The sequence below is a fragment of the Barbus barbus genome (genome assembly GCF_936440315.1).
Source record: "Barbus barbus genome assembly, chromosome: 34".
NCBI lineage: Eukaryota > Metazoa > Chordata > Actinopteri > Cypriniformes > Cyprinidae > Barbus > Barbus barbus.
This window is the reverse complement of record NC_136762.1, coordinates 1,577,501-1,601,056: the sequence shown is the minus strand read 5'-3', so window position 1 is coordinate 1,601,056 and position 23,556 is coordinate 1,577,501. Positions and strand designations below refer to the sequence as shown.

General features: G+C 34.5%; 1 protein-coding gene across 1 annotated transcript in view; it reads right to left on the bottom strand.

The window, feature by feature from the left end:
• The window catches only part of LOC306854580 (chloride channel protein 2-like), a 68,830-nt gene that overhangs the window by 29,290 nt on the left and 15,984 nt on the right, over positions 1-23,556 (bottom strand). The window contains exons 2-10 of the mRNA XM_079392716.1: positions 14,622-14,775; positions 6,604-6,735; positions 5,030-5,158; positions 4,819-4,952; positions 4,249-4,326; positions 3,078-3,156; positions 1,778-1,903; positions 1,624-1,708; positions 661-762 (exon numbers count right to left, since the gene is read on the bottom strand). Of these exons, the coding sequence (XP_079248842.1) occupies positions 661-762; positions 1,624-1,708; positions 1,778-1,903; positions 3,078-3,156; positions 4,249-4,326; positions 4,819-4,952; positions 5,030-5,158; positions 6,604-6,735; positions 14,622-14,775 (1,019 nt within the window). The remainder of the gene's footprint in view (positions 1-660; positions 763-1,623; positions 1,709-1,777; positions 1,904-3,077; positions 3,157-4,248; positions 4,327-4,818; positions 4,953-5,029; positions 5,159-6,603; positions 6,736-14,621; positions 14,776-23,556) is intronic.

The following is a 23,556-nucleotide window of genomic DNA, read 5'->3' as shown; positions in this document are numbered from 1 at the left end:
GAATTAGTTTTTTTTTAATTTTGCAAGTTTTTGCTTAAAAGAGGAAAAATATCTGCCAAAGGAGTAAGAAAATAATCTTAATTCGGTAACACTTTAGAATAAGGTTCCATTGATTAACATTAGTAAACATGAACTAAGAATGATCAATACTTCTACAGCATTTATTAATCTTAATGTTAATTTGAGCATTTACTAATGCATTATTAAAATCACAAGTTGTGTTTGTTAACATTAGTTAATGCACTGTGAGCTAACAATGAACAACTGTATTTTCATTAACTAATATTAACAAAGATGAATAAATAGTGTAATAAATGCATTGTTCATTGTTTGTTCGTGTTATTTCCCTTAAGATTTAAGATTATTGGCAGATATTTTTTCTTGTTTTAAGCAAAAACTAAGAAAATTGATATTTCTCAATATCTCAAGTCATTTTGTTTCTAGTAAATGTATTTTGATTCAAGAATGTTTAGATATTTATACTTAAAACAAGAAAAAAGAGAATGAGAAATATCTCCATGGCAACTAGCTGGAATACTAAAAAAATGTCATTGTAACTAAAATCTTATAAAAAAAGTTTTTGACATTTAACTTTTATTTCAAGTAAAAAAAAGAAAAGGTTTTAGTTTCAGTTAACTATAATAACCCGGGAACACTTACTTCTTCATGAGGAACTTGTTAATAGTTTTCTGTTTTCGCATAAACTGCACAATTAGCCTGTTCAAATACACAAACAAGGCCCCACCAAACCCACTGGCGATTCTGCAGAGACAGTGACATCATGCATATTTATTATGAGTGGGATAAAAATGCTCATGAATAATGATTCATAACACAGTTCATTAGATGATTTAGTTTGCGCTCTCATCAAATATCTGCTGGGTACAAAGTGTCTAAAACAAAGGCACATCAACAATTAGCAGGAGACACTGATTCAAGGACAAAAGAAACATATTACAAGAAACAAATGGAAATGCAGTTAATCATGATTTTTTTTCAATGCAAACAAACATTTGCCTTGTTTTACAATAAAAAGTATATATAAATAGCCTTAAAATATGCATTGATTTATTAAATATAGTGCTGATTAATCGCATCCAAAATAAAAGTTTTTGTGTTCGGTGTATATTTATTATGTATATATATATATATATATATATATTTACAAACATACAGTATATATTATGAAAATATTTACATGTCTATATATTTATATTCATATAATTTATATTATAAATAAATATATTTAATATATAAACAACATTTTTCTGAAATATACGCATGCATGTGTTTGCATTTATATATACATAATAAACAGTACACACACATGTATTATGCAAACAAAAACGTTTATTTTGGATGCGATTAATCACGATTAATCGTTTGACAGCACTAATTAAATATAAATGATTTAAAGTCAGATCTAACAAAATTTTGCGAGATTTATCACACTTTTTTTTTTTTTTTTTTTTTTTACTTTGATTCTTTAATGCTTATCATTTTAGGGAAATTTTGACTGGAAACCAAGACAAATTACATAAAGGCAATAATTTTTACACTGGTAAGAAGTGGTAAACAACAAATGCAAAGAAACAAGAAAGCAATAAAAGAGGCAGAACTGACCCGATCACAGCAAACGCTGGAAGCTCCTGGAGGTCAAAGGGGAAGTCCAGTCTGAAGCGTGTTTTAAAGAGAGCCGTGATCGTCTCTGAGAAACAGAGAAGATTCCTTTAACTCTTAACACACACAAGCATATCTATAGCATATCCACACACACCTTCATCTCTGTTCCACACGGCCAGAACTCTGAAGATAAAGGCACTAAACGTAGCAGCAAAGAATCCACGCCAGTAGTTTCGTACGGCGAAGAACGTGGAGGTGACTTCAATGCTGAATAACACACCTGAAATACACATATAAAGGTCATATCTTGATGGTTTGTCAAATTTAGAAATGTTCTAAGTTTTTTTTTTAATACAGAATTTTTCTAAGTGTTTTAAAATATAGACATTTAAGTTTGTTCAAATTTAGAGATGTTTTAATTCTAATAGACATATTTTGTAGTGTTTTTTTTTTATTTACAGTAAAATATTCAAAAAGTACAAATACCATTGTAACCCCTAGTTAAAACTGCATTAAATACATTACAAGGCTTTTTTCCAAATATAGACATTTTCAAACTAAGAACATTTCCATATTTAAAAAACACAATTTCTAGATTTTTTCTATATGTGACCCTGGAGCATAAAACCAGTCATAAGGGTCAGTTTTGTGAAATCATCATCTGAAAGCTGAATAAATGATCTTTCCATTGATGTATGGTTTGTTATGATCGGACAATATTTGTCTGAGATACAACTATTTGAAAATCTGGAATCTGAGGGAGCAAAAAAATCTAAATATTGAGAAAATCTCCTTTAAAGTTGTTCAAATGAAGTTCTTAGCAATGCATATTACTAATCAAAAATGAAGTTTTGATATATTTACTGTAGGATATTTACAAAATATCTTCATGAAACATGATCTTTACTTAATATCCTAATGATTTTTGGCATAAAAGAAAATTGATATTTTTTTCAAACTTTTTCAAACAGACTCAAGTTTTTTTTTCAAATTTACAGTCATTTATTTTACAAATAGCACTGTATCTCAAGTAAAAACTGCATTAACTACATAGTAACTGTAAATATTTGTAATTTTAGGTACATTGTTTAATTTTCATGTGAATGTTTTTTCTTTGTATGCCATTCAGAACAGAATTGAAAACGGCTCATTTAAATTCCATTTTAATGCTTTAATTTACTACAAAGTCTTCAGAATTGAGCCAAAAAACAAAACAAGAAGTAGGATTAGAAGACCTTACTTGAATATAGATATTTTATGATATGCATGTTTATTAGTAGTATATTTGTGTGGTTAAAATGAGTATAATCAACAGATACAAACTTTGAATGCAATATTGTTTTGCTGGATATTAATTATTTTGACAGTTTTGATCTTAGTTTAGAGAAATATGACTAATTTAGTCACAAATGATTAAATTCTGAACATTTACACAATATTTTTTCAGTTCTGACCTCCAATAGGAGCAGCAAAGCAGCATCCGACCCCGACAGCACAAGCCGCCGCAAGCATCTCGATGTTTCTGGACTCATTCTGTTCAACACACAACAAAACAATTAACACACGACCGCAGACAACACAGCCTAACACACACACACACACACTAACCCAAAACCAGAAGTACATACACACCAGCAGAATCCAGGGCTGTTCAATACACCAACACAATCAAGCACAAACACAAATCTACTTGCACAAAGTGACAAACTATAAAACACACACCATCTACAAACTGATACACACACAAACAGACACACACCTGCGTTTGGTAAATCTATTCACAGATGGATATCCCTGTTAGTTTTATCCTCACAAAAGGAAAACTTCATCAAGAGAAATGCAAAAATATATATATTTTAGATTGATTTTGGTAACACACACACACACACACACACACACACACACACGCGAAACTCTTCCCAGGAATAAAAACTATGGGGTTTACAATTATGCAATTATACAATTATGACACCAATCTACATTTATGCATTTAGTAGACACTTATCCAAATGTAAGATTTGCATCTTACACTTGTTTCCTGATATAAAACACCGGATAAAAATTAAATAAATCTGCAAAAAAGTGCAAAAAAGATGGTAGAAAGGCATTATTTTTCCTCATAACATCGGTCAAAGTTTCTTGCACAAAAAATGCTTGCAAATTATTTTTTATGCAAATATTTTTCTTGAAATTCTCATTTTCATACAGTTTTTCTCACTAGATTCTCATGAAAACTAGTGCTGTCAAACGATTAATCGCATCCAAAATAAAAGGTTTTGTTTGCATAATATATGTGTGTGTTCTGTGTATATTTATTATGTTTATATAAATACACATACATACAGTATATATTTTGAAAATATTTACATCTATATTTATATATATAAATATATTTAATATATGAACATCATATCTTTCTGAAATATATACATGCATGTGTGTGTATTTATATAATAAATATACCTTTTATTTTGGATGCGATTAATCGTTTGACAGCACTAGCATAAACAGTTTTGTAATTTTTTAAAATCAGCATAGATAAAAGACATTATTTATAGATACCACATTTTGTACTATTAGAGGAATTTTCTTAAAATTGCAGGCTATGATTTCTTTTTTAATTACCTCATAAATTCCACCAAAGAACGACATGAATTTGCAGAGAAGAGCAGCACACAAACTGGCAATGTGCACAAACGGACCCTACGGGATAGAAAACACACACAATGCTTGTGATGAACTCAAATCAAAGCAGGGATACTTTAAACAACACTCATGTCCACTCAAACCAAGGGTTTATGCATAGAAAGATTACACTAACATTAGGTCAACTAACATAAGCATTTACTTACACATCTTGATTCTCAAATATATTTCATGATATAGTAGTTAACACATTTTGGAATATTTTGAATAAAAAGGCAAAAATAGACAAAACACAAGTCTATATGGAGCACAAAAGCAGTCATGAGTAACAGGTATATTTGTAGCAATATACAACAATACATTGTATGGATCAAAATTATTATAAATCTCAAAAAAATGGACCCTTATGACTGATTTTGTGGTCCAGGGTCACATATAAGTTATAAGTGCCCCCTCAAAAATAATGAGTGCTTGATTGACTCGACACTGAATCATATGAAAGAGTTTTGATGGAGGAAAGGAAAGCAGGTAAATTCTGAGTGTGTTCACCTCCTTGCCCAGAGGCAACCCGCTGCCCAGCGCACAGGTCAGTCCGACGACTTTGGCCACAAACGTTTTTAACGTGAGATATTCCTTCAGCACCACTCCTCTGAGAATCGTCTTCATTTCAGGAATACCAGACCCTGAATGAGAGATGAACGCTGAATTATGAAGAAGAGCAGACATCTGTCATGAGTGTGTGAATGTTAGCGTGTCTCACCTGCAGCCTGAGGCGCTACTATGTGTGTGAAGCCTGCAGAGAAACTGATGAGAACCACAGGATAAGTGACCCAAGCTAAATACTGCAGGATTACGTTACTGTCCAGACCACCGTACATCCACTTCTGTGCTGTAGAGAGATCAACACACGGGACTATTACAGGGCGTATGTACTACAACATTTAACTTAGATAAATGACAAAGAATCTAAGCATACCTTGGTAGAAGTACAAGTTAGCAGATTTAAACTTGTACTTAAGTACATTTATTTCTATGCTTCTGAAATTGACTGATAAATTGAAAAGACAATAAGACTTTCTTATTAAAAGTAACTTTAAAGCACAAAAACTGCTTGTCTAAACATTTTTTTTCCAATATTCTGACTTTAAACATTTAAATTAAGAACATTGAACATTTCTAAGTTTGAAAAACTTTGAACATCTTAGAAATGTTCCAAAAAAGAATTTTCAAACTTAGAATTTTTTTTTTTTTTTAACAGAAATCTTAAGTATTTTCCAAATTTAGAAGTCCCAAAAAAAACAAAAAAACAAAAAAAACAAATCTACATTTTTTTTTTTTTCAAAAACAGAAATGTAAAAAAAAAATAAACTTAGAAATATTCAGTTTTTCTCAAAACTAGAAGCGTTACATCTTTTTTAAACCGAAATCTTAAGTTTTTTTCAAAATTTAGATTTTTTTTTTCAAAAATATAAATGTTCACTTTTTTTAATTTAGAAATATTCAAATATTTTTTCCAAATTAAAAAATGTTCAAACTTTTTTTCAAAAATAGAAATGTTCAGTTTTTTCCTCCTCAAAAATAGAATTGTTCAAACTTTTTTTCAAACCTAGTACTGATCTTAGTTTGAGGTTTGAAAATATTCTGACTATACAACACACACACAAAGAAAATCTGGACAGATCAGAAAGGAAACAGCAATGTGCACAACGACAAAACACCATAATTACACTTGTATACCACTACAAACTGTAACTGCAGAATAAAACAAATTAAAATCAAAATGTATTAAAAGTAACTTTGATTCACAAGTATTATAAAGCAACTTGTTTAATCAAAGTTTTGTCAATATTGAGAAGACTGATCATCAAGTTTGTCCATCTTCAGCTATAGTTGTAATTAAAACAAATTTATTGAGGTAAAATCAAGTATTAAAGGAAAAAATGTTTGATTTTTGGCTTAGAAATCAAATTGCAAAACATGCAAACAATCATTTTCAACAGCAATTATGTTGCAAATTTGCCAAAATAAAACTAACTTTAAAAAAAAGAAAAAAAAAGTACTTATACCTCTGATATAGGCATTTAATTTGACTGCTTTTATGGAGTAACTAAAACCATCTTTAAACAGTTCTTTAGAAAATCATCTGTCTTGGTTCTTCAGGGACCTCTGAAGCCAAAACACTGACCTAAAGAACCTCCAAAAGAACCATATAACTACTCAAAAACCATATACAGCCAAAAATCATACAACAATTCCAACTGACATCTTTACCTCTTACACACACACACACACACACACACACACACACACACACACACACACTCACTCACTCACCTTGTAGCAGAAGGGCGATGCAGAAATCCATAACAAAGCTGACCAGAGCCATGACGAGTCCCAGCAAGACGAGGAAGATCCAGTCCTCGCCGACCCGCGACATGAGGAACCGCTGACAGTGCACTGCACAGACTCCACAGAGAGAAACTACGTTACCCACAATGCACCGGTGCCCAAAATCAGACTGCACTACTTAGAAAGCACCAGTGCACACCTGGAAGACTCCATAAACAACAACTACAATAGCAAACAATGCCCACAGCAGTGCAATGACTACACAACCTACAATTTACAGTACACAAAAACAACAAGAATCAGCAAAAGTCCAACAACAATGTGCAAAAAGAAAAAAACTAGTGCTGTCAAAACAATGACTTGTGCTACACAAACACGCTCACACAATGTTAATGCATTGTTAGATGACTGGTTTGAGGAAGTCAACAGGTAAGCTCATATTCTGGACTATATCTGGTACGGTTTTGTGTGACACTTAAATATATTTCACTGTAGCTTGAGTTATCAGGGACGATGAAGTCAATCACATTTACGCTTAATAAGTCTATTTTGATTGCATGTTTAACTTAAACTGAACGCTTACTAATAAAAACCTGTGTAAGATTGTTCATATGGATATATATGAATATACATGTTATTTTATGCATATTTTATACATTTTATTCTGTTTTCACTTTAATATTTACTAAAAGCTTACTTAATTTTTGTGTTTCTGTCATTTTTATTTTTGTAAATGTCTATATAGTATTTAATTTTATTTATTTTTATTTTATTTAAGCTGGATGACAAGGCAACATTTTTCATTTTCATTTAGTTTAAGTTTGTTTTATATTTATTAAGTTTATTTTTTTATTTTAAGTTACTTAAAGCTTTAGTGATTTTGTTTTGTATTTTTATTAGCATTATATAGCATTTGATTTTTATATATTTAGTTTGAGTTATTTTAGTACTTAAACTTATTTCAGCTAGGCAAGGCCGCATATTTAATTTTCGTTATTTTTATATTTAATTTTATTTGAGTTAACCCTTATTTCTTCACTTTCATAATTTACTTTAATGTTAAGTATTTCTGGTTTGTGTTTTTGTCACTGTTTTTTTTTTTTTTTTAAATCTATATAGTATTCATTAATTTTTCTTAATTTAGTTTTAGTTCATTTAGTCTTAAATTTAAACTAAACGAAAATGAGAAATGTTGCTTTGGCAACTATCTGAAATAAAATAAGTATATTTTATTTCAAGTAACTTTTTTATGGTTTAGGTTCCTTAAGTCATTAAATCAATTAATCAATCTCTGTAGGTTTGGATTGTCTTTCACTTTAGCTATCAGGTGTGTGTGTGTGTGTGTGTGTGTGTGTACTTTCTTGAGTGCTACTGCAGTCCATTAACCTCCATAACACCATTTCTGAAGTCGTTTTTAAAACATTAATTCTTTATTCTTCTCATAAACAACAGGTCTGGAAAAGCATCTCCGTCACCCTCTGCATCCATAACACAAACACACGGATGCTGTTAGTATCCACGGCAACCCCAATAAGAGCCAATGATGACTCACCAAATGATGGAGCGAGAGCGTGTATGAGACAGTGTGGATGCGTCTTCAAACACACATAATGCAATTAAATCACTTCTAAAGCAGTGTTTCCAGACGTCTATAATTTCACTTTTGAAACGCAGCCACCAACTTTAGACAAAAAATGAGGCATGAAAGCATGTTAGCATGGGATACACACACACACACACAGAAGTGTGTGAGAAGTGGAACTAACAAATGTCTTGTTTATGCACAATATGCAGATGTAATGAGGGTGAAGCGTTTATGTAAGAGTGTGTGTGTGTCACTGCTGGCTTCTGTTTTATAACACCACTCCATCAAAACAAAGTCATTTGCTTGCTTCTCTCTCTCTCTCTCTCTTCTTCGTTTAATCCCTCACTTTCTGTTCAAAGAACTAAAATTTCCTTCTGTTAGCATCCGGATTCATTTATGAACAGCCAAGAGCCACTTGTGTGTTTCTTACAGAAACTTTTGGGACGTGCTATTGGCTATTCAAGTATATGCAATATATGCACCTGAAGCAGTAATATCAGTGTGTGGACATTTACAAACTCGTCTGACCTTTGCTTATGTTCACTCAAATTTCCCTCAAGCGGTTATTTCGTGTAAAAAATATTTTTTAAAGTTGTAAATAAAATTCAAATTATTGAAGTATGTTTTACACAATAAAAAACAACCTTTTTCAGTATTTTTACTTAATTTAGTTTAATGTGTTACTTGCCATTTCCTTTTGGTTAAATTTACTAACAATTTTTGAGAAAAAAGTTTCAAAGTAAATCACTTTCGGTGTAGATGAGGAAGCTGTTAAATACTTATGTAGTTAAAATTTAAATCATTTTAAAGATGTTTAATTACAGTGAAGCTGTTTATAATTTAAAGACATTAAAATCACAGATTTAATCTCAGATTTAAAATAATAATAATCTTTCTCTCTGTATAATTTCCATTAAAACCCAAACAAATTTATAACAATAAAAAGGAAATTTCAATTAGGGTGATAATTAGGACTAATTTGTATTTAAAACGCCCCACAAGACACACATTTATATGGAATAAAAATTAAAAAAAAAAGTTAAACAGCATTGTTTAATCAAACATCAATGGAAAAATTTATGAAACATTATTGAACAATAACATTAACATTTTGAAATTTGAATAATTGTTGAACGGTATCTTCTATTATATTATATCAATTAATAAGAGTACACACACTTTAAAGATTAGCATCTGTTATAATGTATATATATATATATATATATATATATATATATATATATATATATATATATATATATATATATATATATATATATAAAAAAAACTTACATATCTGTTAACTGTTAAATAGTTTTTACATAATTTAATAATAAAATTAAATGTCAAATTAAATACATAATTAAAAATGTAAATAATTTAAGAAGTTTAAATTATAAACAGCTTCACTGTAATTAAAGACATTAAATCATAGATTTATTCTCAGATTAAAACAATAGTTAAAGAATAGCTAATTTTGCTCTGTGTATAACTTCCATTAAAAACCCAAACAAATTTATTAAAAATTAGGGTGATGATTAGGACTAATTTGCATTAACAAAACAAAACAAAAAAAAAAGCACAAACAAACAAACAAACAAACTATAATTTATATAACAGAAGGTAAAACAAGCAGCATTGTTTAATTATACATCAGTGCCAAAATTTATGAAAAATTATTGAACAATAACATAAAAGATGAAATATGAATAACTTAAATTGCTGAATAAGTGCAATTAATTGTGTTTGTTATTATAAAGCACTATGTGTATCTTCCAGATGGAAAAACTACAGTATTTAAAAAGGGTCATGCTACCGATAAATATTACATTTACATTTATTCATTTAGCAGACGCTTTTATCCAAAGTGACTTACAAATGATGACAATAGAAGCAATCAGAATCAACAAAAGAGCAATAATACACAGCTGCTAGAACAAGTCTCAGTTAGTCTAACGCAGTACAAGGCTTATTGTTTTGTTAATTATATAATAGATAAAAAGAAAACGAATAGAGAAAGCTAGTGTGAGAGGTCCTTTTTTATAGAGTGCAAGTCTAAAAAGGTCATGTTGTTTTAAATAAAGAAAACAAATAGATCAAATAGAATTAGAATAGAGACTGCTAGAGTTAGTCAAATAAAGACCCGTTTCTTGTCATTATAGTTCTTGTTCAGTTATTATTTTACTACTTTTCATTTAGCTACTCCTCAAAATTGTTCATGACAAAAACCTCAGGATATTAGAAAATAAATATGAGTACACACTTTAAACAATAGCATCAATGGATCAAAGATGGTAGTGTTGTTTTACTGATGAGTATTTAGATTGCTTTCGTTAGCAGAGATGAGTTAATGAGCAACACATTATTTATTGGTTTAAACGGATGCATTTAGATTGTCTTTTTACCAGAAAAAAAGTCCGGCGGTGATGACTCCAGGGCATATGGAAACCCTGAGAACAAACCACAGACAGACAGTCTGAGGAAAAGTGTGTTTGTGGAGAGAAAATGTGCCAAAAAATAAGCTTCCAGAGATTAGAGAACAGATCAGCTTGTTATTAACAAACAAACACACACACAAAGAGAGAGAGAGAGAGAAACACACACACTCATGCCAACATCTATTTGCAGATCTACAGAAAGTACAGCATGATCAAAAAAACACTTATTTTGTCTTCTGTATACATTATAAAGACACACACACAACCACACGTGCACACATGCACAAACACAAACCGGCAAACACACACACACACACTACTCTCACACACACACAAACCACACACACTCACTTCTCTCATGCGCACACGCGCACACGCACACACACAGGTCTAAACTGAAGTCAGAGGTTGATGAAGAGGAAAGAGAGGCTGCTGAAGTAACTAGTCCACTCGTCTCTGCGGTTGTCAAGGAGAGTTGGCTGTAGTGATAATGTCACACACAAAGTAACAATTTAATCCATTTAGTGCTACGCTGTTGCCATGACAACAACAAACCGGCTATGCATCCACCTGATGAGAGCTTCCTGAGCAAACTGTAACCATGGTGACCTGTGGCACGACACTGATCTCCTGCTGACATCACATCTGCTACAGGAAGAGTGTGTGTGTATGTGTGTGTGTGTGAGAGAATGTGCGTAAGAGTGTGTGTGTGTGTGTGTGTGTGTGAGAGAATGTGAGTAAGAGAATGTGAGTAAGAGAGTGTGTGTGAGTGTGAGCATGAGTGCGTGTGTGTGTGAGTGTGCGTAAGAGAGTATGTGAGTGTGAGCGTGTGTGTGTGCGTAAGAGAGTGTGTGAGTGTGAGAGTGTGTGTGTGTGTGTGTGTGTGTGAGAGTGTGTGAGTGCGTAAGAGAGTGTGTGTGAGTGAGTGTGTGAGTGTGCGTAAGAGAGTGTGTGTGTGTGTGTGTGAGTGAGTGTGCGTAAGAGTGTGTGAGTGTGTGTGCGTGTGTGAGAGTGTGTGTGTGTGTGTGTGTGTGTGAGAGTGTGTATGTGCGTGTGTGTGTGTGTGTGTGAGAGAGAATGTGAGTAAGAGAATGTGCGTAAGAGAGTGTGTGAGTGTGAGCATGAGTTAATGTGTGTGTGTGCGCGTAAGAGAGTGTGTGAGAGTGAGTGTGTGTGTGTGTGTGTGTGTGTGTGAGCGAGTGTGAGAGTGAGTGTGTGTGTGAGTGCGTAAGAGAGTGTGTGTGAGTGAGTGTGTGAGTGTGCGTAAGAGAGTGAGTGTGTGTGTGTGTGTGTGTGAGAGTGAGTGTGCGTAAGAGAGTGTGAGTGTGTGTGTGTGTGAGTGTGCGTAAGAGAGTGTGTGAGTGAGTGTGTGTGTGTGTGTGTGTGTGAGAGTGTGTGTGTGAGAGAGAGTGTGTGTGTGTGAGAGTGTGCGTAAGAGTGTGCGAGTGTGAGAGTGAGTGTGTGTGTGTGTACAGTGTGTGTGAGAGTGTACGTAAGAGTGTGTGTGTGTGAGTGTGCGTAAGAGAGTGTGTGAGTGTGTGTGTGTGTAAGAGTGTGCGTAAGAGTGTGTGTGTGTGAGTGTGCGTAAGAGTGTGTGAGTGTGCAGGTGTGTGAGTGTGAGAGAGTGTGTGAGTGTGTGTGAGAGAGAGTGTGCGTAAGAGAGTGTGTGAGTGTTAGAGTGTGTGTGTGTGTGTGTGTGTGTGTATGAGAGAGTGTGCGTAAGAGAGTGTGTGAGTGTGTGTGAGTGTGCATGTGTAAGAGAGTGTGTGAGTGTGCAGGTGTGTGAGTGTGAGAGAGTGTGCGTAAGAGAGTGTGTGAGTGTGCAGGTGTGTGAGTGTGAGAGTGTGTGAGAGAGTGTGTGTGTGAGAGAGTGTGTGAGAGAGTGTGTGTGTGTGAGAGAGAGTGTGTGAGTGTGTGAGTGAGTGTGTGTGTGTGAGAGAGAGTGTGTGAGAGAGTGTGTGTGTGTGTGTGAGAGAGAGTGTGTGAGTGAGAGAGTGTGTGAGTGTGAGAGTGTGCAGGTGTGTGAGTGTGTGTGAGAGAGAGTGTGCGTAAGAGAGTGTGTGAGTGTGAGCAGGTGTGTGAGTGTGAGCGAGAGTGTGTGAGTGTGCATGTGTGTGAGTGTGAGAGAGTGCGTGAGAGAGAGTGTGTGTGTGTGTGTGAGAGAGTGTGTGAGTGTGTGAGAGTGTGTGTGTGTGTGTGAGAGAGAGTGTGTGAGTGTGAGAGTGTGCAGGTGTGTGAGAGAGTGTTTGAGTGTGTGTGAGAGAGAGTGTGCGTAAGAGAGTGTGTGAGTGTGAGCAGGTGTGTGAGTGTGAGCGAGAGTGTGTGAGTGTGTGAGAGAGAGTGTGTGAGTGTGCATGTGTGTGAGTGTGAGAGAGTGCGTAAGAGAGTGTGTGAGTGTGAGAGAGAGTGTGTGAGTGTGTGAGAGAGTGTGTGTGTGAGAGAGTGTGCAGGTGTGTGAGTGTGTACCTACTTAACCTTGGGTATAAATTTGTACCCAAAAGTGAGGTAAACCTGATAAAATCTCCAAAAACCTCCCTTTGGGGACGTCCTCATTTGTAAAACGGGTTTAAAAATAAACAAAACGTTTTTAGAAATTGTAAAAATGCACAAAGTCTCCTGTGAGGGCTAAGTTTAGGTGTAGGGTTGGTGTAGGGCAATAGCACACACAGTTTGTTCAGTATAAAAACCATTACGCCTATGGAGAGTCCCTATAAACCACAAAAACCAACGTGTGTGTGTGTGTGTGTGTGTGTGTGTGTGTGTGTTCTTGCTCAGCTCTCATTTCATTCAGCTGTCAGTTTCTCTCAGTGGAACGATGGCGCCCTCATCAGGACAAACACTGGCACTGCAGCTCCACAAAATCTTTAGTATTGAGTATGAAATACTTTCAGGAGAATTTGAGAGATACTTGTTTTGCCAAGCTCTGGTTTAAGTTTAAGGATGATTCTGACAAAACGTTATTATATAGCTTTTTCATGCTAAATTTTTTCTTTACAGATTTTTTTGCATTGCAATATTGTATTTTTCCAAAATAAAATTCACATTACAATTGGAAAAGTGCCCACATTTTTTTTATTACTTTTATTACTATTAATTACACTCACACCGGTGAGTGTCCTTACATTTATTCATTATTTACATTATTCATTACTGTAGAGTAAACAAATACTGTAAAACAATTACTTAATCAGGATAAATGAAAGGAAATACAACAAATTTCACCATGATGTATAAATACTTTTTAAAATATTTTTAAAAAATACATAAATTTATAAATATATAAATATATTTTAAATAATATATACATTAATAATTAAACAATATATCATTAAATATACACTAAAATATATAATTGTTATAGAAATTGTTATAATTGTTTTTTGAGGGAAGAAATTGATCATGAATAAATGAATGAATCCTTTGTTCTCATTAACCAAAAATGTCTTATTTATTTTCTTTTGATTTTGGGGATATAACGACATTTAGTGTGACAACTATAATTTAAAAATACATATCAGTTTCCTCTAGTGATAATAACTTTAATACTAATAATAATAACTCTACCATGGTAAATTATTTTTGCTTAATTTTTCACAGTTAAAAGGTTAGGTTTGTTTTAAATCAAATCAAAGAAAGTCATAGAGAAATGACATGCAAAGGTGTTTATGTCCAATAGAGGGCGCAATGTTCACATGAAACACCACAGTAAATGATGTTAATAAATGAATCACCTATCAATATACAAACACACAAACCTAACGTTACAAAGATCAAAGCAAAGCTTCAGTCCGTCTCATTAAAACCGGCTGAGACTTTCTCTCATCACACAGCTGCTGGTTTCTCACGAGAGAAAGACACAAATCTCAAAGATTCGGTTTCTGAAGCCAAATTATTATTATTGAGACAAATGGCATCTTGAATTGATGCAGTGCACTGCTTGTAAAATCTAAGCTGCAGTGTAATGTTTGGGACGGACTTACTGCGACACCGGACACATCGTCCCTTCTCGTACTCCAGGAGTTTGAGCGGAGGACCTCGTTCAGAAACAGAGCGCCGGTAACGACCATCCTCTCGAATCCGGGCGGCCTCTTCTTTAGCGTAAACACCCAGCTCCTGAGTGTAACGCCCATACATCTACAGACAGAGAGATCATGCTATAAGCCCATGTCATTACTGGAAGATCATAACTAATATGGGATCTGACACACACCACCCTATATAATCATCATATACATATATACATATATATATATATACATACATATATACACACAAACACACATATACAGTGCCCTCCAAAAGTATAGGAACAGTAAAGACAAAATTGCTCTGTTGGCTGTGGGGTCAAGACATTTACAAATATGATTAAAAGATGAATATGAGACAAAACTACAGAATGTCAGATTTTATTATTGGGTGATTCAACACATGTTTTACCAGCTAAGAAGTTCAGCACTTTTAGAGTTTCATCCCTCTATCTGATGAGAGCATAAGTATTGGAGCAGTTTCCTCACAGGTCTTTCTAAGTGATCAGCTGTGTCCTGTTGCATTAATTCTTCAGATATTAAAAGCAGGGAATGTGTCGTATCAGTTATATCCATTACTTCTGTATTCTGAATCTTGCATTCGATGATGACACACACAAACCAGGATGAAGATGAGGGAGCTGACTTAGAGAGAAAAGCAAGCAATTTGGATGCTAAAAGAAAAGAGGAAGTCAGTTAGAGCTCCAGCAAAAACAAAGGACATGGAGAAATCAAGAGTTTGGAAACCACCAGCAACACCAGCAACCAACAACGACCTGATCGTCTGAGAAAACAACAGTAGTTGATGACAGACAAATCATAAAAGCTGTGAAAATGAATCCTAAAAGACGTGTCTGTAAAATTACCAACAACTTCCAGAAAGCTGGCGTGATGCTCTGACAATCTACTGTCCTCAGGAGACTTTGACACAGAATTACAGATGCTACACAGCAAGATGCAAACCTCTGACCAGCACCAAACATAGAAAGGCAAGATTAGAGTTTGCAAAAAAGCACAAAGCTGAGCCAGAAGAGTTTTGGAACTGTGTTTATGGACCGATGAGACAAAGATGAACCTTTATCTAAGTGATGGGAAAGCAAAAATGTGGAGAAACAAAGGAACTGCAATGATCCCAAGCATACAGCCTCATCTGTAAAGCATGGTGGAGGTGGTGTCATGGCATGGGCATGCATGGTTGTCTCTGGAACAGGCCCTCTCAACTTTACTGATGACTTAATGTATGATGACAGTAGCAGAATGAATTTGGAAGGGTACTAAACCATCTTGCCCAGCAATATTCAAGAAAATGCCACCAGATTCATTGGGAAGTGCTTCATATTGCATCAGGACAATGACCCAAAACACCCTGCCAGTTCAGTCAAGGAATTTATAAGAGCAAAGAAATGGAAAGTCTTAGATTGCCCAAGTCAATCTCCAGATTTAAATCTGATTGAACATGAATTTCTCCAGCTGAAGAGGAGAGGAAAGGCAGAAACTCCCCAAAACAAGCAACAATTGGAATTGGCTGCATTAAAGGCTGGGAAAAGTATTTCAAAGGATGAGAGCAAGAGTCTGGTGATGTCTATGGGTCACAGACTCACTGCTGTGATTGTGTGCAAGGGATCTGCAACTAAATAATAGCTTTTAATCTTTTATATCTGCCTTATGTTCAACTGTCCCAATACTTATGCTCACATCAGATAGAGGGATGAACTCTAAAAGTGCTGTTCTTTTTATTTGGTAAAACATGTATGTGTTGAAACGGCTAATAATAAAATGTGACATTCTGTAGTTTTGTCTCATATTCATCTTTTAATCATATTTGCAAATGTCTTGACCCACAACTGCTCCGGGTGTGCGTTCAAAAATAATTTTGCTATTTTAAAATAAATTAGATTATTAAATATGTATTTTAATTATTTCATATATGTAATTTCAATACAAATAATTTATTAATTTAATGCAATTTAAATAATACAATATTAATAATATGATATTTAAATAAATATGAATAAACCCGATATTTAATAATCTAATTTAAATTACATTATATTCTTATATAGATATATACACGTTTGTGTTGTGATATTAATTTATTTTCAATTATAAATTATTGCAATTTTTGATTAATAAAATATAAAATATTATATACATATTATAAATGAAAACACTTATGTGATTTAAACATGTATTTACATTTATATTTAAACAATAATTATAATTTCTTTAATTATACAGTAATAAAAAAAGGTAATGTACGTGTACACTTTGTTCTGCTGACTTTCATGGAGGTTTTATTTAGATGATTGACCTCTAGAGCTCTAAATTTCCACACACACCCAAAAGGCCAAAGGTCAGTTATCATTAGTCTTCTTCAGTACAATGATTTTTTTGTTCCTCTCTCTCTCTCTCTCTCTCACACACACCCCACCCAACCTCTTTGTTTCAGTGCAGGTGCTTTAATGATACCTGATAAACTTGCCAACCCTGTGGACTGTGTGTGTGTGTGTGTGTGTGTGTGTGTGCGTGTGTGCGCATGTTGCCCTGTCAGCATTCCATACGGGAGACAGGAAGTATTTTCCCAGAATTCCCTGCCCTGCTGAAAATTCCAGCTCAAGCCAGCTTAAGTTTGATGGAGGCTGATGTTTGGAAGACTGTGGCTGGTTTCTAAAAGGTTATTAACTGATCAACCAGCTGCTTTAAAGCCCTGCGGCTCATAATAACTAAAACAGCTCAAAATGTTCTGGAACATAGCTGGTCTGGATTAGGGTTAGGGTCAGTTTGTGAAAGCAACAAGACTGCATTTATTTAATCAAAAATACTATATAAATACTATATATTTTTAGAATCTAAAATAGCTGTGTTTTATGTGAATATGTGTTAAAGTGTAATTTATTTCTGTGATCTGCAGCTGTATTTTCAGCATCATTACTCCAGTCTTCAGTGTCACATGATCTTCAGAAATCATAATAATATACTGATTTACTGCTCAACAAACATTTCTGATTATTATCAATGTTGAACACAGTTAATTTTTTGTGGAAACCGTGATACATTTTATTTTTCAGGATTCACAGATGAATAGAAAGTTCAAAAACAACAGCATTTATTTGAAATAGAAATCTTTTGTAACGTTATAAATGTCTTTACTGGCACTTTTGATAAATTTAATGCATCCTAAATGAATAAAGGTCTTCATTTCTTATTGACCACAAACTTCTGAACAGTAGTGCACCATTCAGATCGGATACAAATATATAATTAGTTAATTAGTTGCTCATTGGATCACAGGTAGATTAACTCCACTGTTTGCTGTCGTGAAGAGAGAAACACAGAAAGCTGGCGGATCACGAGGTCACATGACCCACATCAAGCCAGACGTTAACTAAAACCTTCAAAAAACCCGTTAAAACAGGACTTATGAACAGCACGGACCGAAACACAGATGCAAAAATAAATCCAAACAAACATGCAGCAACAACAAAGTCCCAGAGAAGTGCAAAGCTATGATTATGGTGTGTATTTGTGTGCAGCTATGCGTCTGAAGCGATGCTTTGAAGCCGGACGAGCGAGAGACGGGAGACGACGCATGACCCCAACCCCACTGACCCTAACGAGCAATATTTATAACCACAACAACAACTACAGTACAACTTTAGAAAACACACGACTATAACACTGGCCCCCGGTTTCACAAACAGACTAAAATGTAAGTCTGAGCTGTTTGAACTGAAAGAAACTTAACACTTAGCACTAACTGATCTTAAAATGTCAGTGCATTTGTTTTGTCTCAAGATGCACACCAGTGTTGTTTTTTCTAAGGCTTTTTTTAACGGCAGCTGCACAGATGCGCGAGCTTGTTGAGCAAATATCCCTTTCTGACAGACATCACTGGAAAGATTGTAGTTCGGTCGGTTATGTAAAAGAAAGGGAGTAAATCAGTGCACAAGTTACTAAAGTTAAATGTTGGCAAGAAGAGAGAGAGAGAGAGAGAGAGAGAGAGAGAGAGAGAGAGAGAGAGAGAGAGAGAGAGAGAGAGAGAGAGAGAGAGCTCTTCTGTTGCATGATCTTGATTGCGGTTCGCTTCATTAGCACAAGCATTTGTGACCCTGGACTCCAAAACCAGTCATAAGGGTAATTTTTTTATTTTATTTAGATTGATACATCAAAGCTGCATAAATTATCTTTCCATTGATGTATGGTTTGTTATGATAGACAATATTTGTCTGAGATACAACTATTAGAAAATCTGGAATCTGAGGGTGCAAAAAAATCTAAATATTGAGAAAATCTCCTTTAAAGTTGTTCAAATGAAGTTCTTAGCAATGCATATTACTAATCAAAAATGAAGTTTTGATATATTTACGGTAGGAAATTTACTAAATATCTTCATGGAACAATTTATCATTTTGACCCATACAATGTATTGTTGGCTATTGCTACAAATATACTATAATATTACATTAATAAATTATTTTAAAATACTATAAAATATAAATTCATATAAAGTTAATTAAAATTATTTTACACATTACACAATTGGTATTATGTATTATAACAACAGAATAAGAAAGTATTCTTAACTTTCTTCAGTATTTTGTTATTTTTTTGGGAGAGTCTGTTGCATTGGTAATATTGTATTTAAAACAATCATGGCAACAAGTACCAAGAGCCTTCAGAGTACCACGAGATTCAGAATCTGCCCTTAATAAGTCAGCAAGTTCAACCTCAATCCATCAAACACACAAAGAGAGAAAGATCTGGAGTCAGCTGAACCTGACGCACCTTCTCAACGGGTCACTGAACACTTATTACTGAACACATCCTTTAAACTCACACACACACACACACACACACACACACACACACACACACACACACACACACTCTCTCTCTCTCTCTCACACACACACACACATCAGACACACACACACACACACGCGTGCGCGCGCGCGCACACATTCTCTCTCTCTCTTCTCTCTCACACACACACGTACACACATCAGACACACACACACACACACACACACACTATCACCTGCTTTCAGATGGAGCGGCATTTAATATACAGAGCTGTAGTTCACTGACAAGCTACACAATATCACGTTCATTATTGAAGGAAATTCATCTGCGATTATGAACGTGATATTGTGTAGCTTGTCAGTGAACTACAGCTCTGTATATTAAATGCCGCTCCATCTGAAAGCAGGTGATAGTGATTTACTACTGATCACGAAACTGGCTTTACTGACTAGATACGCATGATAGTCGAATTCGATTAATTGCACAGCCCTAACACACACACACACACACACACACACACATCAGACACACATCAAACACACACACACACACACACACATCAGATACACACACACACAGAGTTTAAGCTCTGTCACTGCTGAACCTGTTGAAAGCTGAAAATGTTGGGACATAAAAACCAGGGGGATGAAGAAAAGATGAAAAAGAGAGTAAAAAGAGAAAATATAGAAGAGAAACAAACAGAGATGGACACATGTAGAGAGAGAGAAAGGCAGAAGTAAAGCAGAGAGATGTTTGGCTGAGTAACAGTAGGTTTATTCTTCCTGCAGTGTGAGAAGAATTTCAATTTTTCAGCGAGTGGGAAAAACGAACAAAGCGAAGAGAAGAACGACAGCAGCAGGAAAGAGATGTCAGAGTAACCTCTTACACACGAGGACTGAAAAAACAACCTCTCTCTCTTCTCATGTACTTCAGCATGTGCTGTTGTCCTCACACCTCCACCGGGAGCGCTGTAGAGCGCCGAAGTTCACAACACTTACATTATTATTTAAGAATATATGGAAAACTGCCTTTCATTCACTTATCTGAGCAGATTCATATATAGAAAGCTGACATGAAACAACAAGTGGTTGAGAGGTAAGAAAGAACCAGTGACGTCAGACGAAAGGAAAGCCGTTTGAAAGGTGAACCAAGTTATTATATTTAGCAATAACTGCAGAAAGTTGCTAAAAATAGATCGTGTGCAGCCTTTTGTTTGAAACTGATAACAGAGTTTATATATTCTTTGTTAACTGAAACATTAGATGAAAAACAAACTTGCCAAAGCAATGAGTTTAATTGGTTTTGTTAAATTTGAAGCACTAAAATTACTAACTGTAAATTTGTAAAATCTAAAACTAAAATTGTAATAAAAATAAAATTAAACCTAAATAAATAAAAAAAGAAAAGGCAAAAGCACTTAAAATTTACAAAAATTAAGCTAAACTAAAATGAAAACTGAAAAGATATAAATAAAAGCTAAATCTAAATATTATTTAAAAATAGTAGCTGAAAAATGTAACATTTCAGTCAGTTGCCAAAGCAATACACACACATATATACATACATACATATATATATATATATACACACTGTACAAAAAGTGCTACAAATTTATTAATAACATTTTTAAAAACTTAACAAAAAATTAAGCTAAAATTGAAATGGAAAATTAAATACTATAATACTAATAATAATTTCAGTTAGTTGCCAGGGGAACATGTCTAATTTTTATTTAGTTTAAGTTGAAGCATTAAAATGACTAAAACTGACCATTTAAATATAAATATGACATGCTATTTATATAATATAAATATATGACAATTTAAAATAAATGAACCCTAAATAGTAATATTTAAAAAAATAACAAACAATTACAAAAGTATTTAACACAAAATTACTAAAATTTAAGCTAAAATGAAAATGAAAACTTTAAATATAAAAAAGTTATTAAAATATCATTAAAATTATAATAATATATAAACAACACTAACATAACATTAATACATAAAAAGAGTTCATTATTTCGTATCAGTTGCATTTTATTAATTTAATTTATCAATTTAAAACAATTGTTCTTGAATCATTTGAGAAAAATAATGCAATATGTTTTGGTCAAATAAAAAAAAGTGGGAAAACTCTAGTTATTTGGTCCTGATGGAGAGCGAGACTGACGGCATGAACTTTGACAGCATCAGAGTGTTCACAGTGTGAAACCAACAGCTGCATCCATCTCTCTATGTGTGTGAGTGTGTGTGTGAGTGAGTGAGTGAGTGAGTGTGTGTGAGAGAGTGAGTGAGTGAGTGAGTGTGTGTGTGAGAGAGTGAGTGAGTGAGTGAGTGAGTGAGTGAGTGAGTGAGTGAGTGAGTGAGTGAGTGAGTGAGTGAGTGAGTGAGTGAGTGAGTGAGTGAGTGAGTGTGTGTGTGTGTGTGTGTGTGAGTGAGTGAGTGAGTGTGTGTGTGTGTGTGTGTGAGAGAGAGTGAGTGAATGTGTGAGAGAGTGAGTGAGTGAGTGAGTGTGTGTGTGAGAGAGTGAAAGCCACACTCCGGCGGAAAAAAGCACAGTTTTTGCAAAACCAGTTTGAAGAAATTGAAAAATCTATAAATTCACACAAATTTTGGGATAAATGGAAATTATTATACAAACCAAATCAAGAAACTCTGGCCATCCAAGATGGGGAGACGTGGAAAACTCATTTCCAAGAATTATATAGCCCGACCCAAATACAAAATTTGAATCAAAATGAAATAATTAATAAACTAGACAATTTAGAAAGATCGATTAAAGCGAATCAAAACCCCTTAGATTTCCCCATAACAATGAAAGAATTGGAAGATAAATTAGGGGTCCTTGAGCCCAAGAAAGCCTGTGGTGTCGACAGCATCCTGAACGAGATGCTGAAACACACAGAGCAAAGCTTCAAACTGGCCATGCTAAAACTCTTCAATGATGTTCTGTGTGTCGGGTTCTTCCCTGAGATCTGGAACAAGGGCCTCATCAGCCCCATTCACAAGAACGCAGATAAACTAGACCCCAACAACTACCGAGGCATCTGTGTGAACAGTAACCTGGGGAAGGTGTTCTGTAGCATCTTAAACACCAGACTGTTACACTTCCTTACGAAGCACAATGCCTTGAGTAAATGCCAAACTGGCTTTCTTCCAAAATGTCGCACATCCGATCACATTTTTACATTACAAACACTAATTGACAAATATGTACATCAAAACAAAGGAAAGATTTTTGCTTGTTTCGTTGATTTCAAGAAAGCATTCGATTCAATCTGGCATGAAGGACTATACCTAAAACTAATCGACAGTGGAATAGGGGGAAAATTCTATGATTTGATCAAATCAATGTACACAGCCAGCCATTGTGCGGTTAAAATTGGGAACCAAAGAACCGAATTCTTCCCCCAGGGGCGTGGAGTGAGACAGGGATGCAGTTTAAGCCCCACCCTCTTCAACATCTACATCAACCAATTGGCCAACACATTAGAACACGCCCCCTTTCAAGGTCTCACTCTACACGACACAGAGATAAAGTGTCTTCTCTACGCAGATGACCTGGTCCTCCTGTCGCCCACTGAAGAGGGGCTTCAGGACAGCCTGAATCTGCTGGAGGATTACTGTCAGACCTGGGCCCTGACGGTCAACCTCCAAAAAACTAGAGTAATGATGTTCCAGAAACGCTCCAGATCTCAGGGACCAACACACACATTCACACTATCACACAGAACCATTGAAACCACAAAAACATACACTTACCTCGGCCTGAAAATAACCCCAACCGGTAACTTTGCTTTGGCTGTGAATGAACTCAAAGAGAAAGCTCAAAGGGCTTTCTATGCCATAAAAAGATCCATTAAAATTGACATCCCAATCCAAATCTGGCTCAAACTTTTCAAATCTATAATTGAACCAATTGTTTTATATGGCAGTGAAGTGTGGGGTCCTTCTATAAAATAAAGTTCAAAGAAAAACTCCAAACAACGGATGCAGAGCAGAATTAGGCCAATACCCTCTGCTTCTAAACATTCAAAAAAGAGCCCTGAAATTCTGGAAACACCTAAAAACAAGCGACCCCAACA